Source organism: Telopea speciosissima, chromosome 2 (assembly GCF_018873765.1).
Source record: "Telopea speciosissima isolate NSW1024214 ecotype Mountain lineage chromosome 2, Tspe_v1, whole genome shotgun sequence".
Lineage (NCBI taxonomy): Eukaryota > Viridiplantae > Streptophyta > Magnoliopsida > Proteales > Proteaceae > Telopea > Telopea speciosissima.
In genome coordinates, this window is record NC_057917.1 from 12261383 (window position 1) to 12288886 (window position 27504).

Consider the following 27504-nt stretch of genomic DNA (forward strand, 5'->3'; position numbering starts at 1 on the left):
TTAACTATTGCCTACTTGTTGGTATTTGTAATGTCTGGCTCAGGTTTAAGGGCGGGGGCGGTTCCTGTTCGGATTCGATTCTTATAGCCTTTTTAACACTTTTGGTCGTCAAACCAACCGGAAATTTAACCACCACTACCACCACCACCACCACCACCACCAGCAGAGAATCAGTTCTCCAGGCAGAGAGAGCTACTGTTTGTTGTCGTCCTCGTCGTTACTGTTCTTCTTCTGCTGCTATTCCTTCGTTTTCGTTGTGTTCTTCATCATGCTTCCTTGCTCCGCACTCAAGGTATTATCCTTTAATGAAAGAAGAAGAAAAAGAGAAACCAACATTCTTACCGTTTTATTTATTTTTGGTATTTTCAGTACTGATTAATTATGGAATATTGTTCTGGTTTGCGAGGACTTGAATTTGTCGGTGCAATTATAACTATTGAAGTTGTTCTGGATCTTTTTTTTTTGGTTTAGAAGCTTGAGAATAGTAGACTTGCGCTTCAATGTAGTTTGTCTTAGTAGATTTAGAAGGTATAAGGAAAGAAGAAGAGCGATATAATTTGTGGTTATTTAGTCCACAGATTCCATGTATAATCGGATGGAGGATTCCTGTTATCTTATCGATTTAAATTACATATGAATTTGGTGCAGTGGGAAGTGTATAAGCGTCAAAGAAAGATTAGTTATGTGCTCATAGTGTCCTTATTTTGGATGGGATTCCCAAAGTCGTGAATTTTTTTTTTTTTTGGGATTCTATTTACTGAAGTAAATTTGTAATTTCTGCCCCCCCCTTGGAGTTGGCTATTTCTCGAAGTGGCGGATTGTGGAGTCCTCAAAATGTCTTACTACTAAAGTCTGTTGCACAATTGATTTGGAAGATTCAAATCTCCCATAATTATCCTTTGGTGTTTTTACTTGATTTGGTCTCTGGACACTCATTCAGTTTTTCCAATCCTTTGCCCTGTCACTTATATGGAGTGAGAAGAGGTGCTATTACTATCTGAACATTGTTATCATCTTCTACTATTTCAGCATCAGCCTTAGTCTTGTTGGAATTAACATTGACAGGTCATATTCATTTATGCATTGCTTATTTCTTATTTTTTGTGGTGATTATTTTCATGCTGTAATGCATGATGAATGAGTAACGAAAAAATAACCATAATCAACTGATAATAATCTGAAACCATGAAGACATGAGTCAATGGTACCTTTACCCAAAAAAAAAAATGATACCTCTTTTTTTCTTTTGTGATATTCAGGAACAAAAACATTTCATTAGTAGTGTAAACCAAGTGTCTACAACCTCTTTGTGTCAGCATATTCCAGGAAGGAGAAGAGAATAGGCCTGAGATTGCATTGAAAGGAAAGATATATCTAAATACATCATAACTCATATGAACAATTTTTAATTAAGGGAGAATCAACAACCACAATAGATCCCGAACCTTTATGGTGGACAGCAATGATTTTGTAGTGGTTTGCGAGTAAGATGTAGGTGCCCTTGGTTACTTCTTGTGCTTGGACTTTGCTAACAATTTGTTTATGTGGTTTTTTTATCATTATGTGAAACTTTTGTTTCACTAGTAACTAGCTGAGTGGAAATTGAACTGCAATTTTTAATGAGTTGCTGAACTTTTTGTGTTGCACCTTTTAGTTGGAAAATTAAAATAGGCATTTGTAGGTGCAACAGACCTAAATTCCTTCGGTGACTGGCCCTTGGGGTTTCCTCTACTGACGTAGGACGACAGGCGGATGGGGAAACATGATGAGGAGTCGCCACCTAGAATGAGGGCTTAGGACCTAAGACAGGGAGGCTTGATCCTGAGTTAGGGGAATGAGTCGAGCTTGATTCTAATGGTCTGGTCAGAGATTCGGGTAAGGGTCAGGTTACAGAGGTAGAAAGGTGTTAGGCACTCACCCACCTCGTCCGGCAAAGGCTGGTCTCTTTCCTAGATGCTGAAGTTTGTACATTCTCCCAAATTATGTATATCCTAGGCCTACATGTATGGCTAATGTTAGGTTATTTACTGTCCACTATTGCATAAAAAGAAAATTACATGTTATATCTATACATGCTTGCCAGTCATACCTTATTCTATGTCACACTACCACATATCATGTTGTATTGTTCTACATTGTATGGAACATTGGAACTAACTAGAGGGGAAGAAATTATACTTGAGTTCGACCCTAGATTAGGGTCGAAAAGGGAAGGACCCCTTTGCTCTGAACACAAACTTTTATTGTCTCCTGACTTAGAGGGAGGGGATTGGCTATCTCTTTCTCTCTCTCTCTCTCTCTCTCTTGAAGGCTCAACTCTTTAGGATACTTAGGATTTTTCGAACTTCGGGTGCCTTTAGGTGACCTTCAATGCCTCAGGAATGGATTTCAATGCAGGCTTGGGGTTTTTTGGGTGTGTTGGGAATGGGTAATAGGGGACCCAACATGAGGAGGTCAAGGCCCCCGGTCCCAAAGGGCCAGAAATTCGGAAATGGGTTGCGCGGTGGCTCACAGTTTGTTTGCTGTGCTTGTTGCTCGGCTCTTGGGCTGCGATTTTTGGACCACTCGTCCGATTTTGGTGTGCGATATACCGTTTCAAAGCACACTCCCAAGTACTATCTTTTAAAAAAATCGGTCGGGGAAAGTGAACAATGCCTCCTTCAACATTGGTTGAAGAGTCTTTTATTGATGACAAAATTCAGTGTTATATACCAATAAAAGCATGTGAGGGAATTTTGGCCATTTTTCCATATCCAAGACCTTCCTTGAGAGAGATATCTAGACCGTGGCTGTCCGTGTCTTGTTGTCATCATCACCAAGGGGGTGACAAATTGGGGTGTTAATGTAAGAAGAGGTTCAGCTAAGAACCAGTCTACAGTAGGATCGATATTAGGTTGCAACAGAACATCAAAATAGCACCAATCAGAATTAGAAAGTGGACAAAATCTCGATATTCAGCCATGTGATGGTGATCAAATTCAGGTTGAGTGTAGGTCTTGGTAGGATGGAGTAAGCCTCCAAATAGGAGCTGATTCCAATGGTCAGAAACAAAGGTAGAAGAAGATTACCAATTTAGAAGGTAGGAGCTACAGACCAAATCAGCCAGCAGAAGGAGCTCAAACTAGGATTGAGTGTAAGGTTCCTTGGCAGGGTTTAGCCCTCCAAAATCAGCCAAGTCTGATCAGTAGTTGCTGAGATACGAAGATCCAAAGGTTGCAGCAGCAGAGAACTAGGAAGAGGTGCAACCACAGGTGTGGGAATAGATTTCCTGGTCTCAGTTCAGTATCAGCAACTCCAGCAGTGATTTGGGTTGATCTCTGGTCCTTCACAGATGCAGCAGCAATGGAATAATGTTGACACAAGTGTAGCAGCAGAGCAGTTGAAGACTCACAGCAGCAGTCACAAACAAAGCTCGAGTAGGGCAGGAGGAAGGAATAAGATAAGAGGAGGGAGGGACAAAGATGCTTCGGCTCTCTCTGCCAGGTTTCTCAACCCTTCATCCACACAAGGATAAATAACTCAGTTGCACTCAAGGCAAACTCATATTCATTTATCTTCTTAAAATCTTGGGAAATGGTTACAGTAGCCTTACAATTAATAGAGGGCTATGCTTGCACCTCAAGTTAAAAGAAAATAGAAACTACTAAAAATAGAAACTAGGCTTTATAGTTCAGCCAACATGCAAGGAACAAAATCAGAAACTATAACATAGAAACTAAGTCTAATTAAAAATAGAAACTTAAGCCTAAATTCTAAATCTAGAATTAGAAACTAAACTTCTAAATCCCCACACATGGACAAAATTGAGCCTTCTAAAAAGTCCTCACATGATCTGGTCTTGTGCCCCTAGGATCTTCTAATAATATTCCACCAAGGCAAATTAGGGACTGTGGCAGTGTTTTGGCCTCTTTTTCTTCATGTTTTGTCCTACATCAGGTGTCTACATCTTCACTTTTCCTTTAGAGATGCTCTTCTCTATGGTTGGTGTGTACTTATTGGCATTTCTTTTAAGCTATTCTAGTTTGTGATATTTTCATACGTTGAAGTAGGAAGTACTGTTTAGTCTGATGGTGCTGAAGTTTTTCATTTGCTTATTTGCTATGCTGGATATAAGTTTCATTGATCAAGTTTTTACTTAACACATTAATTTCATTTTTGGTTCATTGGATTTTCATTAGTTTGATTTTCAAAAAATCAGAAGTCATAACCACCTACCTGTTCCTTACTAGATTCTTGTTTTTTCTGGTCAGATGAAAGAATGAGACAGCTCTGGGAGATCATATCACACTCTGTTTAAGTTACTTCTATTGTATCCTAATTTATCTATCAGCTTATGTGAACTGGTAGGTCTGTCATCCATAAGGGGACTGAATCCTCTTGGATATTATGCATGTCTGGCTCTGTGGCCTTCGCTGATAATGCAACAAGGGAACTTTCTTGGGCAGAACGAACAAGATCTCTTGATGCTATTTCATTTATTGACAAAGAACGACCAGTTGTAGTAGCTAATGGGGAAGCTGCTCATGCATCTTGTGAATCCTCTGGATTTAGAGTTGGTGAGCTGTTACTTCCTAATGGAGAATCGTATTCTGGGTCATTACTTGGTAACATGCCAGAAGGTTCTGGGAAGTACGTATGGTCAGATGGTTGTGTATATGAAGGTGAGTGGAGAAGGGGGATGAGGAATGGGAGTGGGAAAATTCAATGGCCTTCTGGAGCCGTTTATGAGGGTGAATTTTATGGTGGCTATATTCAAGGTACAGGGACATATATTGGACCTGATAAAGTAGTCTACAAAGGACGCTGGCGGTTGAATCTCAAACATGGGTTGGGGTGCCAAACTTATCCCAATGGAGATCTTTTTGAAGGATCCTGGATTCAAGGAGTTATTGAAGGGCCTGGTAAGTATACCTGGGCTAATGGAAATGTTTACTTGGGCAACATGAAAGGAGGAAAAATGTCTGGAAAAGGAACTCTTACATGGACAAATGAGGACTCATTCGAAGGAAGCTGGTTGGATGGAATGATGCATGGATTTGGAGTTTATACCTGGAATGATGGTGGCTGCTATGTAGGAACTTGGACCAGGGGTTTAAAGGATGGCAAAGGAGCTTTTTATCCGAGAGGCAGCAAGTTCCCAGCTGTGCAAGAGCTTTATCTCAGTGCTCTAAGAAAGCGAGGGCTGTTGCCAGATCTCAGAAAGCAGAACAATGGTTCACACATCCGTCATGCTTCTTCAGTGGATATTGGGGATATTAAAGTTGGTGAGAACCAAGTTTCACATCGAGGTTCATCTGATAGGCTTCCCAAAGGCAACCTACTAAATTTGGATCAATCTCGATCTAGGAATGTTGCTTTGGAAAGACGCTGGAGTCTTGAGGTATCTATTGAGAAAGTAATTGGACATGATTTGTCATTGAGTTCAGGAGAATCTGGTTTAGAAGGTGACGAAAAGGAGACCTACACAAATCCTCCAATACTGGAACGAGAATATATGCAAGGTGTTCTGATTAGTGAAGTTGTACTAAACAATAGTTTTTCGTCATCATCCAAAAGAGCAAGAAGGCGACAAAAGAAACTTGCAAAGGAGGTGAAAAAGCCTGGTGAAGCGATTATCAAGGGTCATAGAAGTTATGACTTAATGCTCAACTTGCAGCTTGGAATCAGGTATATCCCTTCATTGAACTTGTACAGTTCTTATATTATGTACTTGAATTCCACTTCGTTTTCATCTGCTTGGAGGAGCAACCTGAAATCTTATATTCATTATGAAGTATCAAGCTGTATAAGAATGCCTATATATGTGAAACACATGTACATGTACGAAATTACATTTGATGCATCAGAAATGGATGTAATACTGGACCCTGACGTCATCTTGGTGTGAGAATTCCTGGAGGGCTATAACCCAATCTATCAGCAGTGATCCGATGTATCTTCACTAGCCTTTAGTGATATTTTATAAAGGTAGATTGAAGAGGAGCTGTTCATTTTTTTTATTAAATAAAGAAAAAAAAGCTTGGAACTCCGGCCTTTTTTGTGCAGAGCTATTTCTGTTGAAACATGTGAACAATGTTTGGAAGCGTATCTATAATAACCTTTGCCTTTCCATGACAGTGGTTTCAATCACTGCTGGAAATCCAGGTTTTTGACTTGGGTGAGTCACTCAAGTCGAGTCAAAAATTGAGGAAACTGGTCAAGAGTCGTGGAAACTCGGGCAGGCTCAAAAAAATGCCAGGACTCAGTCAATTCGAGTTTCGTTTGAATCATTGTGTACTACTGCATACTAGATTAATTTTCTACCATCTTCCCCAAATGAAAGAAACACCTCTGTCTGTCTCACTACCTCACCCTGCCGCCCACTTTGTATCTCCCACTGTCTCACCTTATTCCAACTATGTTTCCACCCCCTTGTCATCTTCAAAGCAAGGGACGGGGTGAAATGGTTCAGACATTAAGTGGGCAGAACAGAAGGATTCACAATTTCACAAATCAATATGAGATTTGCAGATTTATGTCAAAGATACATTCAGATCTAAGAAGTTTTCAACAAATTCTGATCAGATCTTTAGAGTTTCAATGCATCCTGATCTTATTCTCTTCAACAAGAATAGAATGGCAATGCAAAGTGTAGAAACTGTGTCAGTGATCTTCCAATGAGAAACAACGATTGTCGCATAGAAATTCATCTAATTCAACTCTAATCTAAGAGAAGAGGGAGGAGGAAGTGAAGTTTTTTTCCCCTATAGTAGGCTAAACCACACGAAACTCATGAAATGGGTCGAAATTTTGACCGGTCAGAACAGTACTTTTATAATTTATATGCACTATTTTGGATCTTTCCGGTTGAAACGATACTGAAACTTAGTCAAATCCAAAATTTCGGCCGAAAACGTGAAATTTCGGTTAAAATTCTGTATACCTAGTGAGACAACATGCGCTTTGTTTTGACCTTGGTCGAAACAAAAATGTTTTGTGAAATCTCAGTCGTTTTGACCGAAATTTCGAACCATGTCTCTTACTTTCTTTACAAACTTGTTTTACTCATTTAACTCATCGAAAAAGATCAGTTCTCTGTTTCTTCCTAGCGATTATTTTGCTGGTCCTTTTATGTTACATCTTGGTATCATGTTTCTCTGTTGTATATTTATTGTTGATATTGCATAAAAAAAGTCACGCACTTATTTATATGTGAGTCCTGATGTCTTTGTATTGTTTTCGTTGATAAATTTACACTGAACAGTATTAGTATATATGGTCAGGTACACTGTTGGGAAAATAACACCAATACAAAGACGAGAAGTTCGGGCATCAGACTTTGGATCCCGAGCAAGCTTTTGGATGAATTTCCCCAGAGAAGGATCACAATTGACACCCCCTCACCAATCAGAAGATTTTAAGTGGAAGGACTACTGTCCGATGGTTTTTAGGTTAGTAGTTCATCTCTATTCTGTGGAAACTGTGGGAAAGGCTGATGTATCATACTTATTTCATTTAGTGCAATTACTTATCCTACTTGAGTTGTTCTTAACTAAACCAGTTATTGATTCTACTTTCTAGCCTTGCTACTTTACAAGAGACATAATTGTTTCTACATGTGAAGGGTATACAGTTTAACAATTACTCTTGCAAATATTTGCTTCTATTAATTTTCTAGTAGTCTATTCTTCAAGTGCCTTTTCTTTTGTTTTCGATTGCTAATTGTGAACTTTGAGCTGTTTAATGAATCAAACCTGTGCACATTAAAAGTTTGTGCCCTCTTACCAAAATCAGGTTTCTTTGGTGTTCTTTTGTTAATCTGGTATCGGAAAGATCATTGTTTCCAGACTTAAATCTATGACATCATGGTTGTTATACCTATGATATATCTCCTCACAATATTTTATACGCTCTCTTGGCAGAAACCTTAGGGAGATGTTCAAGATTGATGCTGCAGACTATATGATGTCCATTTGTGGGAATGATGCTCTTAGAGAGCTCTCATCTCCTGGGAAAAGTGGTAGTGTATTTTTTCTGTCTCAGGATGACCGGTTCATGATTAAGACCCTTCGAAAATCTGAAGTGAAGGTGCGTATCTTCTGATGTATATTATACAAATGCAATTTGAAATTTGAACCTGACTGGAATTTATGTGCTTTTTCTTGCTGTGGTTACATTAGGTCAAGTATCTCTTTGCATTTATTTACATGATTTCTTGCTTTCTGTTAACTACTTGCCTTCTCAAACAAAATGTTGGGAATTCAAGAACTACCTAACTTTATATAAAAAATTTGTCATCTTGAATCAAGAAGGTCGGAAGCATAAGATTAGGTCCTCTTGATTTCATATAGTTTGTGAATTTTGATGGCGGTTTCTTTGTAATGTATTTTGTGTCTGGAGGTGAGCTTAATGTGCACCAAAATCTGTCTTTGGGTGTTCAAAGGGAGGATATGTAGTGGTCAAAGGGTAAGTTGGGTTTACCTCATGAATTGTCATGTAGTGGTCATGTCATGTTTAGGCCATTTTCAAATGACATGGCAATGATTGTGGAGCAGAAGTTATGCAGCCTGCTTCTGAAGACAATTGCAAGGAATAATAATTCATCTCCCAAGCGAGGGACTTAACAGCCACATTATTGACAGAAAATAAACAATTGCAAGGAATAATAATTCATCTCCCAAGCGAGGGACTTAATAGCCACATTATTGACAGAAAATAACTACAAGGTAATGGCTATACAGCAAATGTAGGTCTAGCCATTGTCTCTTTAGTCTTTATCAAGTGCATAGATTGAAGAATACCAAGAAGGCAACTGCATCCAGATATTCAGAGAAGTGGCAGCCTGTTACAGACTCCAGCGAGCAAGTTCAGTTGTCCAAAAAGGAGTAAAAAACCATATGAACAAAAACAACCATGATGGGAAGTTGCTCCTGATAACAGAACTGCCTGTCCCTGTTTAGAAAGTACATCGGCTAAAGGGTGATGGTGATCACTGCTTCTATTTGTTGAGGATTGGTGTCTTGACTTCTGATGACTGGACTATATGGGTATTTCGGTAAATTTCCTGTATAGGGTTTCGCTATAAACCTGTAGCGAGAGTTCTTTCTCTGTAAAGAAAATCTGAGAGAGCCGTGAGGAACGAGCGACTGTAACCCTATTCTCCATTGATAGTGAAACAGATCTCATCTCACCGTGGACGTAGGCAACCTTGCCGAACCACGTAAATCCCTGTGCGCATTGTATGATTGTGTTTGCGTTTTTCCTTTACTTTTCTGCATCGTGTTAGGGTTCTACACTATTGGCATGCGATGTTCGGGAAGTAGCATGGTAGTGAGCTTCTCTTGTAAGATATGGAAACCTCTAGGGACAAGGCAAACCCCTAAGAAAATCTAAATGACCATCCAATCTCCTTTCCCTTGAGAGAATCAAATCCCGACGTGTTCTTGGTGGATGATAAAGAGTGACTGAAATCTGTTCTGAGAGATGCACCAAACCCCATGGGACCCGAATATGAAAGTAGGACTGCATCAGTGCAATTGAGAAAACACTTCTGCTTAATGGTCCAGGGTGCCGTAAGGTTCACCCATAAAAGTTGTCCTTGAAGGTTTCAACTTTGGGAGGAGACTGAGAAGGAACTATGAATGCAATGACAATCAATTGATCCTCTTTCTATGATGTGTTCTGTTTTTTTCTCTATATTTTTTAGGTTTCTTTTTTGATCCCTTGCTTCCAGGTTTTGAAAACATAGTGGAACCCTTAGATTTTTAAAAAGCACACCCAAAATAGTAGCTGGACTCCCCTAGGTAGTATACGTTGTAGTTGCTGTATAAATTCTTTAATATGGCCTATTCCACACAATATTTAGTACTAGAACACACATAATTCAATTATACTGGCCAGCAACTTGTTCCACGCTTGTATGAGAGTGATTTGGCAAAAAATCACAAAAAAAAAACCAGGTTTGCAGGGTTATTAGGGGCGAAACCAGCAAAGTGAATGAAATGGGTCAAAATTTTGACCCATTTGGTTCGAAACCTTACATTCTATACTAAAGGAATGTATGATGTATCATTTCAGTCAAACGATACTAAAACGATACATTTTGTCAAAAAATTTCTGAAATAGCGGAATTTTGACCAAAAAACTGCAATCTTTGTATACTGTTCAAGGTTTTGTTTCGACATCTGTAAACACATCTTTACAAAATTTTTACATCTATTAAACAGTTAAGGTAGAGGAAACTTTAAACTATGACATGAACTTAGTAAACGCATCCAAACACTTTGGAGGGAACAGAAAAGGCAGAGGAGGTAGAGAGTAAAACGTCTAATAGAGAATGAGACCCAATGATACTAGAGGGAGTACGATTCAGGAGAAAGGTGGCTGTTGATAGAAGCTTCAGACCACAAAGTTCTAGGGACATGCATAATAAACAATGAACTCCTAGTAGCTTCCAGCAGGTGGCGCTTCTTCCTTTCAACTACCTCATTTTGTTGGGGAGTGTCAAACACAGGCAAGCTGATGGAGAATACCATGATCATTAAAGAATTTTTGTAGTCCCCCAAACATGTATTCACCCCCGATCAGATCGAACAATTTTAACTTTTGATTTTGTTAATGTTTGTCAATGTGTCCAAGTTCAATGTATCTCGTGTGTGTTAAGGTGGAGCTGAGTCATCTCCACGTAGCATACTTTATTTGTTTTTCCTTTCTGATCTATAAATAAAGTGGGCCTTTGTCTTTTGATTGAAATCTTCTTTGCAGATTACATGATCCACCCTGGTGTTAATCATTAGCATCTGAACATGCTCATTTATTTATTTATTTATTTTTAAACCGAATATTACCTGGGACCCGGGCCAGCCCCTAGAATTTTATTAATTTCCAAAAATAATGAAAGAATACAAAGGGGGGGGGGGGACATACCACCTTACCCCTAACCCAAGAGATAAGAAAAAAATAAAAGAACCTGGGAACTACATTCTGAGAACAGGCAAACCAGCCCTGTCTTTCCGAAGGATACGCTGAAACTCTCCCTGTGGCAGATTGTCTTCCCTAAAAGAGGTGGTAAGACCTGCATCACAGGCTCGATTAGCCAACCAATTTGCAGCCCTATTACTTTCCCTGTACGCAAAGGAAATACAAGGCCTGACCAAATCAATCAGCTCCAAAGCTTCCTGAAACCAATACCATCCCCTCCATAAGTTACACCTCTTAAGGCTAACCATGCTCACAGTGGAAAATGAATCAGGGTTAATCACAACATCAGAAAGTCCCAAGTCCTAGCACAACTTCAAACCGTCTCTTAATGCTCGTAGTTCTGCAATTGAGTTCGTGCAGGCACCGTAGAAAGCTAGAGAAGGCCGCCAAAACAAGCCCCTCCTTGTCCCTTATAATTCCTCCCCTCCCACCTACACCTGGGTTCCCTCTACACATGCTCATTTACTATGCTGTTTGAATATCAATGATGTCATGCTGACTGGGATTCTGAATGTGTAGGTTCTTCTACGGATGCTTTCAGACTATCACCGTCATGTTCGTACATATGAAAATACCCTCATCACCAAATTTTTTGGTCTTCACAGGATTAAACCTTCAAGTGGCCAAAAGGTAATGGATACAACTGAAAAAAAAAATCTTCTTTGCTGCACATGAAGAGTTTCCTATTTTGGTGAAAACTTGGACATGGTTATTCAATTTCATCATTCTTCTACGTTAGCCAGAACAAAAAATTTTGTGACGAATTTAACAATAAGAACAGGAAAATACTGAGGGAAATAAAAAGAGAAGAAAAGTGGGGCAAAATTAACCACCGGAAGAAACTTTTAAAGTGGCTCTTAAAATTACGAACTTTGAAGATGAAAAACCAATTCCCTTAAATTTTTTTTTGTTGTGGTTAGTTTAAGATAGGTTCTTGTGGTTACAACATGAAGTTTTTAAAACCAATCCATTTATAATAAGTGGAGTTATGGCATCCTTTCAGAGTATAGAAAGTGTGCATTTTTCACCGATTTTTTTATCATCAGCAGAAGTGTTGTAACTGAAGCACTGAAATTTTCTGGATAGATTTCTCATACGTAATGAAGTTAATTATAACATAGGAAATCTCTTTTTTGTTGTGCTAAGATTTCATACTTCCAAACTATGTAGGATAGCCTGGGGCTTTTAAGATTAGGGCTTGCACTGCTAGGAAGTGGTGGTGGAAAAGCTTTATGGTTGATGAGGTTTTAGTGTTATACTGTTATATGGATAATATTGATTTATTGTAAAATAGGATGCATGGGTAGTTTAGTCTTTTTGGTTATTCTATTGTAACCCTAATGTAACCCTACTTTGTTTTATTATAAATAAAGGGGCTAGTGTCATTATGGGCACATTTCACAATTTCCCAAATCACAACATGGTATCAACGCTGAGATCCACCTTGGGATCTTCCCCATGACCTAGTCTCTTTCCGCCATACCCTAAGTACCGCCATCTCTCCTCTTCTCTTCCACTCTCTTTCCTCCTCACAGCACTGCCAACACTTGCCGCTTCCACCTCTCGCCACCGGAAGCTACCGCCTCCATCTCTCGGCACCGGACACTACCGCCACCACCACTATTCGCCGCCTTCTAGCGCTCCACCAGCACTGCCACCTTCCGCCTTCCGCCCCTCGCCTCCCTTTCTCTCGCGGTTCCTCTTTTGCGGCTTGTCAATACTCAATAGTGAGGACTTCTTCAAGAACAAGAAATTGCTTTCTCAATAGTTATAGTGTGAACTCTCTCTTAACAAAATGATTTTGGCAACCATTGAAATCAAATGCTTAAAAGAAGGCGGAAAATGCTGTTTTGTCATGTGGAGGGGCCTACAGGGCTGAAGCTTGTGATTAAGCAAGTATGATATCATGGGGCTTTTTTTGGACTTTGCATTTAATTTCTTGGCCTCTAATATCACCTTCCCATTTGAAACCTTTTGTAAACCATCCCTGCATGATATTATATGTAGAAGATCATGTGATAGAAAAAGAAGCATAATTGAAACTCTTGTAAATTTTTTTTAGCTTATGGAGACTGTTGTTGTTGAGAAAGAATTAGACTAAAATTGACAGATTAAAATCTTAGGTTTTAAATTATTTTTGGTCCACCTGAAATGTGTGGTGGAATGGTGCACATTAATTTATATAATATTACACACAATTTATGTGGTCAATAAAAGATGAAGTCTAAGGTGGTTATGCCATATTTTAGCCATCAACAACTCTGATGGATGACAGTGCCAGTAAAAATTTAGGACGCTAGCTTCATAACCACATCCGCCCCAAAAAAAAAAAAAAAAAAAGATAAGTAAACCAGATAAGTGCTACCTTGGAGCGTGCAAAACCAAAAGAGAGAAGGAGAAACAGGTCATGCAGGTACAGAAAATGTTATGGATTAAATCTTACTCTTCAGGGACGTATTTAGCACAGAAAAAGTTGATCCTTTGTGAACCGGTTCTGAATTTGCAGTTTCGTTTTGTGGTAATGGGCAACATGTTCTGCACAGAATTGAGGATTCATCGAAGATTTGATTTGAAAGGTTCCTCCCTTGGCCGTTCATCCGAGAACGTTGAAATTGATGAGAATACAACGCTTAAAGATTTGGATCTAAACTACTGCTTTTATTTGGAGCCTTCTTGGCGGGACGATCTATTGAAGTAAGGAAATTCTTAGCTTATCTAATTTTCAAGCACATACTTATCAGCCTAGTGATGTAGCATCTCAATTATGCTTTCTTGTGAATCGTATACTTATAGAAGTGAAATTTGACATATATTAACTGGATCCTTGGTGTTCTATAATAGCAAATTGTGCACTAAGAAATTTCTACATTTTTCTGGTCAACATGAATCTGTAAAATTATCAATCACAATACCACATAATCTTATGGATCAAAAAACTCTTCTTTTTCTGTCGCTCAACTTTGAGATAATTAAATTTATTGTACATGAGCATAGGAATTTGTTTCCATGTTTGGTCAACTTGAGGATCCTTGACCAAAGGTTCTCAATGGATCAGATAGTGATGCAAAGAGGATAGAAACTACAATCTTAATTGCTTTAGGATTGAAAATCTCAAATCGCTTAATTCAACAAGGAAAAGATAATATAGAATGCTATTTCGGTTATTTGCGTGCAAGTATACTCAAATTAGGTATTTGTTCCTGTGAATGGTCAACTTGAGGGTTATTAATCAAGTGCTCTCAATGAATGATGGAAAGAGAATAAGTAGTTAAGGACTAGAAAAGGAAAAAATTGCTATTTCTGATATTTGTACGGAAGCACGCTAATATTAGGCATTAGTGGCTATATTTAGTCAACTTGAGGATCCTTAACCAAGGGTTTTTAATGGATCAGGTAGTTATGCAACTTTTACTTCTTTTACGTCTTTTTACTTCTCTTAATTCTTTTACTGGCATAGCCTCTACCGGATCCATGTAGCCGACCCCATTTAGTTGGGATAAGGTTATGGTTGTTGTTGTTGTCAAATTAAGTAAGAATCATCTGATAAAAATTTTTAAATGCATCACAAATATCACTCTTATGTTTCAGCAGAATAGTCCAAGTAGAGCGGGAATAGTCATCAACAAAGGAAACAAAGTGGCGATAACCAAGTAAAGAAGTAGTAGGAGATGGGCCCCAAACATCAGTATGTATGATATGAAAAGGAACAATGGATCTATTGCCATTGTAAGGATAAGAAGAACGACAATGTTTAGCAAAGAGGCAGGGTTCACACTGAAATACATGGGAAGAAGGAATGAAAGAAAACAAATGTGGTAATTTTTGTCTCATAACACTAAAAGAAGGGTGACCCAAGCGTTGGTGCCACAACATCACAGATTCAACAGTACTATTGTCACTACGCCCACATGTACAGGGGATGGTCCTGGATCAAGAAGGTAGAGTCCCTTTTCCTCACATCCACTGCCAATAATCCTCTTTGTCACCAAATCCTCAAAAACACAATAAGATGGAAAAAAGGTGACACAACAATTTAAGGATTCGGTTAGATGACTCACAGATAAGAGATTAGTGTTAAACTGAGGAACATGAAGAACAGAATCAAGGGAGATAGAAGAAGTGACACAGACACTACCCTTACCAAAAATAGAGGATAGGGAACCATCAATGACCCTAACCTTTTCCTTACCAGAACAGATGGAGTAGGAGTCGTAACACTGAGATATGCCAGTCATATGGTCAGTGGCCCCCAGAGTCAATGACCCAAGTAGGAGCAGTAGGAGTAGATGTAGAAGCTTGTAGAGTGGATGCTAAAGTACCAGATACTGCAGGTGTAGAAGCAGAGCTACCCAGATATGACAAAATCTTGCGAAATGTTGCAATTTCATCCTGAGTGAGAGATCTAGTCTGTCTGTGGTCTAGATGAATATCCCATAGGTTCAATCTCATGCGTCATAGTGTGAGCTCTGGCGCCCCCTCTCCTGCTGTCAGACATTTCAGAGGGATAGCCATAAAGGATGCAACTCTCTCGAGTGTGGCCAAATTTCCCACAGTAGTCAGAGTAGAATCTTTTCCTGTCATTCTCATGGGGTGGAATTTGGCCTATTCCTTCAACAACTGACATAATGTAGGAATATACAAAAATAGGGATAATATCCAATCCAAATGGGGAGTACACACTCTACCCAAATAAGCCCAAACAAACAAACTATCAAACACTGGAATTTTAGTCCAGCTATCAAACAAGACAAATATCTCAAAGAGAAGCAACTCCATCAAAAACTTCAAGGCATAGCTTCATCACACTGCCACTAGGGAAGCTCAAACAACACATCACAAATCAATAAGACAGGTAAAAAGGAGATAGACCAGGGGCTAAGGAAAATTCCTTTCTTGGCTAGTTGTGATCGATTTGACCTCTAAGGGTCCATTTCAAAGGAAATGGGGAGTCATTGCTCAACCCAAAAAAAAATATCAAATCACGGGTAACCACAGTCTAGAAAGAAAAGCAGGTAATACTTCCACAAAAAACTCCAAAGATATGTCTCGAGGCACAATGATCTCATCCAGCAACATGAAGAGCCCAAACAATATAAATCAACCAAACCAAATAGCAAGAAGCAATTTGGGCCATCGATACCAGTAGCACAGACGAAAAACAGAGCCTGGCGGTACCTTAAAATCCAAGAGGAAGATGAGTTTTGAAGTAACAACTCTTAAGGATATGAACCGAGACCATGGGAGGGGGGTCCAAGTAGACCCTAGGGCGATTCAAATGAGCTATAACTCATCTCCAATGACAACCGGATGAAGGAGATAAATGGAGGTTACCAAGAAGCTGGCGGTAATTTTCTGTTCAGCTAGGTTGAGCTCCAAACCCTTATTTCTTCAAATAAACTCCTCCTTTTGTGGCTCCATGGTCTTCATTCATTCCTCTTGTAAGGTATCTTCAAGCATTTCACATAATAGTTCCTTCCTTGGAACCCCTTTGTAACCTAGGGTTCCAAAGAGAGGATAGGAATAGAACAAGAAGGTGAATTGACTCTCAAACCAACAAATTAAGCTCTGATGCCAAGTTGGAAGTTAAGTACAGCAAGGGAACAAGAAAAAGGTGAAGGTAGGAGGTTGAAGAAGGAGAAGGAGAGAAGAACAGAACAAGAGAAAATAGTGCAATGTTGTGTGTTGGAGAAATTATCTCCACCACACCTATATTAATGCACTAATAGGATAGAACAAATTATATACACCGCCCTAGGGAGGTAAAAGGTAAAAAACAGAAAAATACAATAGCAACTAGTAAACTAACTAGTTCCTAAAGTACCCTTACAACATATAAACTCTAACAGTTTTTACTTGGGGCCTAGATTATTCTCTTTTGCATTCTTCTAGCCGCCGGCTTCCTAGGCTTCGTGACTTGTATAGTTTCCGCCCCCGCCCCTCTCTTTCCCTGTTTTTTCCCCTCCCTCCTTTCTTTCCCTCCCCTTTGGGGTTTTGGTGATGAATTTTTTATTCACCAAAAGAAAAAAGCATGTGGAGATTGACAGCCATTTCATCAAAGAGAAGCTGGAACAAGGACTGATTTGTACTTCGTTTGTCAAGTCTGGAGACCAGTTAGCTGATGTTTTTACTAAGGGTTTAAATTGTAAAGTGTTTATTCTTCTTGTGTGCAAGTTGGGCATGTGTGATTTCTATGGACCAACTTGAGGGGGAGTGGTGTAATATGGGGTATAAGGGTAGAATTGTCCTTGGGGTTTATTTGGTGTTGCCCTAGGGGCTCTATTGTCTTTGTACTTCATATCTCATTATTATAACTTGTAAATCAGAATTTTTATCTCAGATCATTATTTTCTTAAAGCAACCACAAAACTGCATTTGCATTTCATTTAAAAGATGAAACACAATTGGTGTGACAATAGGCAACCCAAAAAGGGTACAGATTAGGTAGATCCAAGACATGTCCTACAGCCACAGACCATGATGGGTCATGTCAGATGTTCTGTGGTTGAGTATCACAGTATGTGGCAATGGCAAATGAATTTATGCAAGAAATAAATTTAAAGACTCCTTTTTTTTGTGTCAATAATTTACCTATGATTCTTAATTATCAATTTTTGTTTCTTTCTTTCATATTCATCTGTTTCATTAGATAAAAATTGAAACAGTTATTGCTTGCACTATAATTTTTCCCCCTCATATGTATTTTTGTGCAGGCAGATTGAGATTGATTGTAAATTTCTGGAAATACAACATATAATGGATTACAGCCTTTTGCTTGGTGTTCATTATCGAGCTCCACAACATTTGCGTTCTGTCATATCTTCTCATCAAAATTTGTCAACAGATGGATTGGGAATTCTTGCAGAAGAAGGTATGGTTAATAACCATTACATAACTAGGACTTATGACTACCATAAAATCTTAGAAATTGAATATGTAAGCAATGTAGGGTTGGACTTGATGTCTTTCCACTTAGGAGGGGGGCAGTCTAGGCCTTTGAAATTTTCTTTTTTCATTTAATAATTTTGAGAAGCTTCACTTCTTCCATCTCTGTTTCAAGAATATCACATTTTCCCTGAATGGCATTTCAAAACTAGGATGACATCTGTATGGATTTAATTCTCTCTTTTTTATTTTTTTTAACAAGTAAATATTTATTTATAAGAGTAAGAGGAAGCTATACCATACAAGTCCTGGGCCAGGCTATACAAAAATGACAGGGAAGCTGCACAAGAAAGATTTTTAGTAAGTTCTAATCTCAGAAATTGAAAGGTCATTGAACACTATACTGGGTGGAGTCCAAAGTATCTGATGCAGTAGCATCATCGTGGTTGCACTGGCATGACCCAATTTGGGAACCCAGACCGAGACAAACCAGATCCAAACTAGGATTTCGATCCCAAAGGGGTTCTTAGGAAATTTACTTATTTGTTTGGGTTATTCTTGTAATCAGAAATTTATTTTATTTTATATTATGGGTGTTAGATAAACGTAGGAGTGTTTGTTTCAGTTTGGAATTCTTTTTTAAGTCAATTTTAACTTGGAGAGTCTATACATGCTAGTACTTGTAACCCATTAATTAGAGTGGAATTGAATAATGAAATTTTACATTTTCCTGACAAGTTATGAGTTGTCTATGCTGCTGTTCCCCTCCTCTCTCTCATTCTCCCTGGTTCGGTTATGTTGATTCCTTTCCTGAGGTGTGCTCTTCCTGTTTCTCCTTTTTCCTCTTCCTTTTTTTCTCATTTATTGTCCTTTCCTGTCTATTTTCTTCTTGTTGGCCGACTATGTTCTGACATCACTTTTGGTTCAGGAAGAGAGACATCGAACTCTCTAAAACTTCATCTTTCAATCTCAAATTTTGGAGACTGAAAAACATCACCCTTAGGACGCCCCAAATCCAAAGTCTTACACTCTTACCCACTATAAGCCTCTCTACCATAATGTAGTTCTAGATTGGTAGGAGACCAACTAGAAGCCAATAACCACGATCTGTTATGAACTAGGTAATTTGGCTAGGTCAAAATAGGTGAAAATTGTGAAATTAGGGTTAGGGTTTGATGGGACCTAGGGTTTGATGGTAGGGTTAGGTTAAGTGATATCAGAGCATGGATGAACATGGTAGACCAGTGCTGCCAGCAGCACCCGATCCTATGGCTATTGTGATTGAGATGTTTCAAAAGTTCTCAGGTGAACAAAGGGCTATATCTGAAGAAATAAGATCAAAATAGGAAGCTATGTCTATTGAACAGAGAGCTATGTATGAAAGGTTGCAGCTAATTGAGCAACAACAGGTTACTCCAGTTAGGGACAGAAACATACTAATGGAAGAGGACAGATATCAAGTACAGTCTCAAGTTCATCGACCTCATAGAAGGCATAGGGAAGACAAGAACAAAGAAGACTACATCTGGTTAATCAGAATACAGGCTTTTAAGACAGAATACGACATCTGGTTAATCAGAAAACAGGCAGTTACCACAGCATCACCCCAATATATTTTAGGAATATACATATGGAACATTAAAAACCAAGCAATATCTAATAAATGATGATTCTTGCGCTCGGCCTCCCCATTTTGTTGAGGTGTATAAGACCAGCTGGTTTGGTGAATGATGCCATTTCAGAACAAAACAAAGAAATCTCCCGTTGGATAAGCTCAAGAGCATTGTCAGTACGTAAAATTTTCAAACAAGCATCAAACTATACTTTTATTTCGTTTTGGTGGATGAGACAAAAGCTGGGATTAACGCTAAGTTAAAGCTATGGAGATCAACCTTGGAAACAAGAGGTTTTAAGATTTGTAGAATGAAGACGGAGTATATGATGTGTAATTTTAGTCACGCTATGATGGATACTGACATGGTGTGAATTGAGGAAAGAGATACCGCAAAGTGACTATTTTAGATATCTGGGGTCAATCATAAATAAAGAAGGTGACATAGAGGATGATGTTTCATAGAGAAGTAAAGTGGGATGGATCTTCATCGGCATATTCAGGTCCCCTCCAGCTGCTGTCTCTATTGGAATGGGACTGAAGACGTCGATCACCTATTTTTCACTTGCCCTTTTGCCTCCTCCTTATGGACCCGAGTTCTTCGCCATTGCTGGCCTGGTCGGCGCACTCCTCTTCCTCTCAGCAGGGAATGGATTTGGATCGACATGACATACGGAGGGAAGTCGATTTGCGACTCGGCTGGCAAGATCGCCTTCTGTGCCACTATCTCCCACATTTGGATGGAACGAAACCTCAGAAGATGGACATCCAACTCCCGCTCCTTAGACATGATTTGGAAGGCCATCTTTTTTTATGTTTCATCTAAAGTTAGATCCCTCCCCCTCAAGGATGTTAAGGATTCCCCAAGGAACAGGCTCATTGTTGTCTCCTGGGGTCTCCCTTCTTCCATTTTGCGCCCTAACTAGTCCCTAGTTTCTGCTTTTTTGCCCTTGGGCTTGTATATTCCTTCTTTTTTCTTCGTAATATATTTTTATTCATCCAAAAAAAAAGTGGGATGGATGTAGTGGAGAGGTGCGTCTGGAGTATTGTGTGGCCGACGTATTCCTTTAAAGCTTAAAGGAAAGTTCTATAGGACTATTGTACGACTAGCTATGATGTATGGGCAGAATGTTGGGCAGTTAAGAGGTGTCATATTGAGAAACTATGTGTAGCAGAGATGAGGATGTTAAGATTGGTGTACAAAAAAACTAGGAAGGATAAAGTAAGGAATGAACGTATTAGAGCTGAGTTGGGAGTTGTCCCGATCAACGACAAGCTCTAAGAGAGTCATTTGAGGTGGTATGGTCATGTTTAATGGAGGCCTAGGGACGCCTTAGTAAGGATTGATTTGATTCCGATTGAAGGAGCTAAAAGTGCTAGGGGCAGGCCTAAAATGACCATAGGAGAAGTTGTGAGGAAGGACATGCATAGTCTAGGTCTTTGTACCAAGTATGACCTCGGATAGAACCTATTGGAGGGCAAGGATCCATGTAGCAAACCCCATTTAGTTGAGATTTTCTTGACTTGCTGGGCTGTACCTCTTTCCTCTTGCTTTCATCTTTCATTTTTCTTTTATTTTCCATCTTTCATTTGTCATTTTCCATTTTTCATTTGTCATCTCATTTCCCATCCCTCTTTGCCCAACTCTTCATTCCCCTTTTTTGGTTTAGACCTCAGTTTACCTACTTTGTTTTGTTTGGATCCATGTAGCCGACCCCATTAAGTTGGGATAAGGCTGAATTTGTTGTTGTTGTATAAAATTGTTGAAAACATACATTAACTCAGAATGATCCTTCAAAAGGTACAAACATGACATGCCTGAGAAGGAAGACCAAGAGTCCAGTGACATGATGATTGCCATGATTTTAGAAGCCTTCGTTGTCGAGAACGAGGTAGAGTGGTGAACTGATTTGAGTGTGATGAGTCACATCACCAGTAACAGAAATGCCTTTTAGACCTTCAAATTTGCGGGGGTTGGCATGAATTTCTTTATGGGCAACTTTTCGACTTCAAAAGTGGTTGGAAAGGGAACTGTCAAGCTGAAGTTCACCTCTGGGAAGGAAAACGAAAGAAGGAATTTGTCCAATAGTAACAAAAGGTGCGTCCACAGGTTGACATCCAATCCAACCTAGTAGTAAGCGATCCGCCGAAAGCAACCAAAATATTCCTTGGTGAATCGGGCGAAAACTTGAACTACGCACATATATACTTCTAAAAAATGGTAAAGCCAACAGACATATAAAAACTGGTGCTATTGCGGCTACACCTCCCAATTTGTCAGGTATACTACGAAGAATGGCATGGATAGGTAGGAAATACCATTCCGGCACAATATGAGGCGGGGTGGGCATCGGATTAGCAGGTATATAATTGTCGGGATGCCCCAAAACATTAGGCCCGAGAGTGATCGTCAATAAAGGACCCAAAATATAAAAACCAGACCGACTCTTTACCCTATATGGGCCCCAAATATTTGAATGAATTAAATCAAACAAGGACCAACTCCTAGGCTCACTACAAGACGGAAAAACAATGCGGTGATGCTTGCCAAGCTCACAAGCTTCACACTCAAGACGATAAATAGACTTGCGACTAAGTATCAAATGTTGTAGCTTGGAGAAATATAGGTGACCCAGCCGGTTATGCCAGTGTAAAGGGGAAATGCTAGTAGAGGTAGCAGACGTCGTCGTAGATGATGAGGCAACATCAAAGTAGTATAAGCCATCCCTCTCATGTCCTCCACCAATCGTCATCTTTGTCTTCAGATCCTAAAAAACACAATGAGAAAGATGAAATGTAATGGAGCAATTAAGATGTTTTGTTAATTGACTAACAGATAAGAGATTAGGAGGCAATATGGGAACATGAAGAACAATAGATAATGGATGTGTAGAGGATAAAAGAAGTAAGGAACAACATCATGACCAGTAACACTAGTAAGAGATCCATCTGCAAGTATAACCTGGGATGGAGAATCAGATTGCTGAAATGAAGAAACAAATTTGGCTTACCGGTCATATTGAAACATGTAGGAGTACCTGAATGAGCTAATGTAGCCGTGGATGTGGAAGATGTCTCATGTTGTTGAACTCTTTTCAGAAGTTGATTTATCAAATCAGTATGTGATGAGACAGCACCTCCAATTGAAGGACTATGAATAGTGTCATAAGGCGGCACCACTTCAGTATTCCCTTTAGAGACATTAGTATTGGCAAATTGTTGTTGTATCCACCGAGGCTTGCTATGCTTCACCCAACACTTGTCAATAGTATGATTAGGACGACCACAATGAGTACACCAGCGAACAACTGGATCAAAAGATGAATTTCCATTACCACCCATGCCATGTCCATGACCTCTTTCAAAAGCACCATTAATACAACCACGACCACCACCGTTAGTAACAAAGGCCAAATTATCCTTAAACAAGGAAGTGGAATCAGGTTTGACGAGAGAGGGGGACACAATTCGCTGAATCCTGCAATAAACCTCATTCATAGTGGGGATCTTCTCACTAGCTAATATTTGGTTCTTGATGCATTGAAGATCAGAATCCTATCTAGACAGGAACTTAGCAACAAGAAACTCAGCACGTTGAGATTTGAGAACTTCAATGTCAGTGGAGAGTGGCTGATAGACGTTGAGTTCCTCCCACATGCCTTTAAGTGTCCTGTAGTAGTCACCAACAGATTTTCCATTCTACTTGAAGGAGAAAAACTATTCATACAGATCATATACCTTGACATATTTGTCTTGAGAAAAACTCTCTTTGAGTTCATCCCAGATGCCCTTAGCAGTCTTATGAAACATAAAATTCGCAGCTATAGAAGGTTCCATGCTGTTCCAGAGCCAACAGAGGAGAGTAGCATTCTCTGTTTGCCAATCCTTGTAATTGTCAGCAGTCTAAGCTATAGTCAAATAATCCATCTTGCACTTGGCTGTGATATATACTTCCACAGCCTGTGTCCAGACAAGATAATGGGAAGCACCATTCAACTTAATAGAGGTAATCTGGACGTTAACATTGTCCACAGGAGGCTTAGACTCCACCATTAGTACGTAAACACAAAAACAGCAATAAACAATGCACTAGAAGATAGAGTTGATGAAGGCATCACCACCAGCTATAAGGGAAGCAATGCCAAACCTGAACTCCAAGAATTGTTGAGTGTTAGGAGCCCAGATAATTATGTACTAAATAACTTCCAATCTGGAATCAAACAGTCATCCACACTAAAAATTTGCTGAAATCAGAGTACCAGAAGAAGTTTCAATCATGCCAATGTGAGACCAAACCAGGGTACTGCATCATATGGAGAAACCAGATTGCATCAAACAAAGGGCTCAGATCAGGCCCAAATTCAAGTAAAAAATCCTACTCAGATTGCTTTATAAAGCCTCAAAAGGCAAGCCAAATCCAGAAGACAGATCTGGATTAATTTAAAAAAAATCTACCCAGCCAGAAACTTCAAGTATCGAACAGCACCAAGAAACCCTAGTTCTTGATGAGATCAAAACTCTGCAAAAACCCTAAAAAAACTGAGTACCACCAGCTTACTCAATATGCATTAATCACAAAGAATTGGGGGGAATATTCGTAGCAATAGGAAACCCTAGTTCTTGATTATTTCATCAACTAGGGTTTCAAATAAAACAACCATACAGCATTGGTTGCTGTGGACCCCAAAAGGAAACCGCAAAGGGGACTCTCTGATGTAGTCCTAGGTAGGAGTAATCTCACTAGGAGCCAGGGGAATGGGTTCACCTAACAAGGCTGGCTGATTGGGACAGCTTAGGCTAAATAGGGCCGAAATTAGGGTTAGGGTTAACTAATGGTAATGGGGTTTATTGGGTTTTAATATGCAGGTTTTAAAGGTCTTAATGAACTAGGTTTGGTTAGATTTGAATAAGTTTTTAAATTTCAGAAATTTTAGGTTTAGGGTTTCGGGTTTTAGGTTTTAGGAAAAGAGATCAATTTAGGGTTGGGAGGGGGAATTCTGGACAGGGGTTCTGGCCGAGTGATAAGGGCAGTATGGGGAAGGTTTGAGTGTAATAGGGTTAAATTCTGTAGGCTGGTTAGGTCTGGGCAGGTTTTAGGGTTTTTGGGTTTTAATGGTGATGGAGGGATTGGATTGAGTGGAGGTACTGGTATGGAGAGGTTATGTTGTGATTTTTTATGACTATGGGTGAAGGATGAATGCTGGAATGTATTTAGAAAAGCCAGGGTTTAGGGGAATCGATTAGGTTAGATGGGGGGGGGGGGGAGAAGAAGAGAAGGATAACTTGCAGGGAATTAAAAGTAACTCACTGGTTTGGTCTCCTTCAAAGGCAACAGCAGCTTGATGTAGCTTGATAGCAGAAAAAGGACCTCCCGATCTACAAGATGCAAGGAGTCGCCGGAGTCCACCAGCCCTCACCTGGCAATTCTCAGAAAAGAGAAGCAGCAGCAGCAAAGGCCAACAGCAAAGCACTATTTTTTTAAACATAATTAGGTGGGGGGAGCCTCTCCCACGATCTCTTATTAAATATGAGGCCAAAAGGCCTAATTCCTAAAGCTATTACAATTCAAATCTCTCACTTAAAATCGTGGAGAGGTGGACCTACTTAAAATAACTTAAAAACTTAAAAAGAAAAGACTTATCTACCCCTAATGACTTAAGACAACTTAAAACAACTTAAATAAAAGAAGATTCCCTACTAGCCAGTAGGATATAAGAACCTCTTAGCCAATAGGATCACTTCACTTAAATTAGACCAATTGAAGCAATTGGATGCAACCAATTTAAACCAGTTCAATTAAAAACACAAAATAAAAACTAAGTATAGAACTAAAATAAACTAAACTAAGGCTCCTACTAAAGCCCTAGGCTTAGGGTGGCTTCTTCAATTCGAGGAGGCTAGGATTTGCATCACTCTCAAGTCAACAAGAATGCGAGAACAATGGATCTTAATGCTCTGATACCATGTGACAATACCAGAGCACTAAAACCAGCAGCACAGAAGAAGAAGAAGAAGAGAGAGAGGAAGAGGAAGTACTGCCCACGGTTGTGTTGTGAGCAGAATATCTCCAACCGTGCATAAAAAATACCCCCACTGACTAATGTTACTGTAAACAAGAAATAGAACTGACACTAACACACTTAACACACCTAACAGAGATAATGTGCCAAGAAATATGCATTAATCTCCAAGGGCAGTCCCCTTCAATGCAAATCTGATCAATGATGGTAGCTGTGTCTCCTTTACAAATGACACACAGTGATATCTTCCTCTGATCACAAAGGAAATGCCAGCCCACAAAGAAAGCAACTCTGCTCTTAATGAATCTCCCTCTCCTATAGGCCTGGAATACACACCAAGGACCTCCCCCATATCGGATCTGATCAGTGATCACAACTCTGATACCAGAAGAACCTGGATTTCTTAACGAGTAACCATCAAAATTGAAATTCGCAAAGCCTTCTGAAGGAGGGGCTTTAGTTGATAGTTTCTCAATTCTAATTCTTGAAACCATCAAGGACCCCAGTCTCTAAAAGACAAACAATGTACAAATTTTACATGTCAATGAAAATCTTGTTAAGCAATTTGCTTAATGCTAAGAAAGGGGGGGGGGGGTGGAAGAAGAGTTAGAAATGAATGAACAATTCATGTAATTCTGCATTCATGTTTGCAGTCATACCTACTGGAATGCTAAGTGGTAAACCAAGATATGGATACAGTGATGGGTTTGCAGCTACTCTTAAAGTACCTGGGTGCTGTTGTTATCCTTTGTGTCTAAAATTAAAGATATAGTTGATACTGTGGCTCTGATAATAGAAGTTACAAGAAGAGGGAAGAGAAAGAGAGGTTGGACAAAAATATTAAAAAAATGCCATAATAGTAATGCTTTTGTAAGGGTTTTAGAGAAATCCAGAATAAGAGAAATTACAGGATATTCTCAAAAGAATGTTTCGGTTGCTCCAACATAAAGTATTGTGGTTAGTGCTTAGAATATGAAATTACTTTTTGAGCCAGTAATGCCTCTTGCTTGGCTCATGCTTTGTGGTAAAGCCTTGTGTACATCTAAATGGGGTTGTCCCTTTTACTCATAAAGTGCTTAATAATGATTCTTTGTTTTTTGGGTGCGAGTGGGGTTGGGTGAATGTGCTTAAGCTTAATAACCGTCTCTTGTACCTCAAGATGTACTTTCACCTCAAGAGTTAAGCACTCTAAAACAGTGTGAGTCCTACTTCATAAAGCTTCTTATACATTATTATATGCAGACTGATTTATACATTGATATTGATGCAATGCAGACACTCAAGAAGAAGAAATATCCAACTACCCACAAAGCCTTGTTTTGGTGCCACGTGGAAGTGATGATAGTAGTATTATTGTTGGCCCTCACATTAGAGGTAGACGATTAAGGGCATCAGCTGCTGGTGATGAGGAAGTAGATCTTCTACTTCCAGGTACAGCAAGGTATGATGCCATACTACTGTTAGGGGGCCTAAATCCATGATGTTATCTCACTAGAGATCTGCATTTCCCAGGTCATGCCAAATAGATGTTTTGATATTATGTCTTTCCTTCAGTATTTGAATTTTGGTGTTCTCTGCACTTCTGTTTAAGCAGGCTGCAGATCCAGCTCGGAGTGAACATGCCTGCAAGAGCAGAGCGTATTGCAGAGGAAGATAAAACACAGTTGTTTCATGAGGTATATGACGTCGTCTTGTACATGGGTATTATTGACATTTTGCAGGATTACAACATGGGTAAGAAGATTGAACATGCATACAAATCCATCCAGTTCGATTCCTTGTCCATCTCTGCTGTCGACCCAATGTTCTACTCACAGCGCTTCTTGAAATTCATTCAAAAGGTTTTCCCTCCTAATTCTCCGTGAGTAGTTCTTTCACACGATATGTTCTCCAATGCATGCTTAGTTAGGCCTTCCGATCTTTCAAGCAGGGGCTTGGAAATGCTGTAGCATAATTTTGTGAAGGTTGTTATATTTTCTGTTGCCTGTACTGCAATGTAAAGTTAAAATGAGCTGGTATGTTTCCAACTCT

The 27504-nt window shown here is 39.3% G+C and overlaps 1 protein-coding gene across 2 annotated transcripts; it reads left to right on the top strand.

Annotated features, from left to right (window-relative positions):
• The first annotated feature begins 198 nt into the window (after positions 1–198).
• Positions 199–27500, top strand: LOC122651538 (phosphatidylinositol 4-phosphate 5-kinase 9-like). Of its 2 annotated transcripts, XM_043844953.1 has the most exons (9): positions 199–292; positions 4251–5667; positions 7263–7430; positions 7902–8067; positions 11479–11589; positions 13466–13653; positions 17670–17827; positions 26749–26914; positions 27068–27500. In XM_043844953.1, exons 2-9 carry the CDS (start codon positions 4391–4393, stop codon positions 27336–27338), a joined length of 2505 nt encoding a protein of 834 aa, XP_043700888.1. In that variant the 5' UTR covers positions 199–292; positions 4251–4390; the 3' UTR covers positions 27339–27500. The 2 variants fall into 2 exon arrangements, with proteins under 2 accessions (XP_043700888.1, XP_043700889.1); XM_043844954.1 differs by lacking the exon at positions 199–292 and having other exon boundaries at positions 4236–5667.
• Positions 27501–27504: the final 4 nt, after the last annotated feature.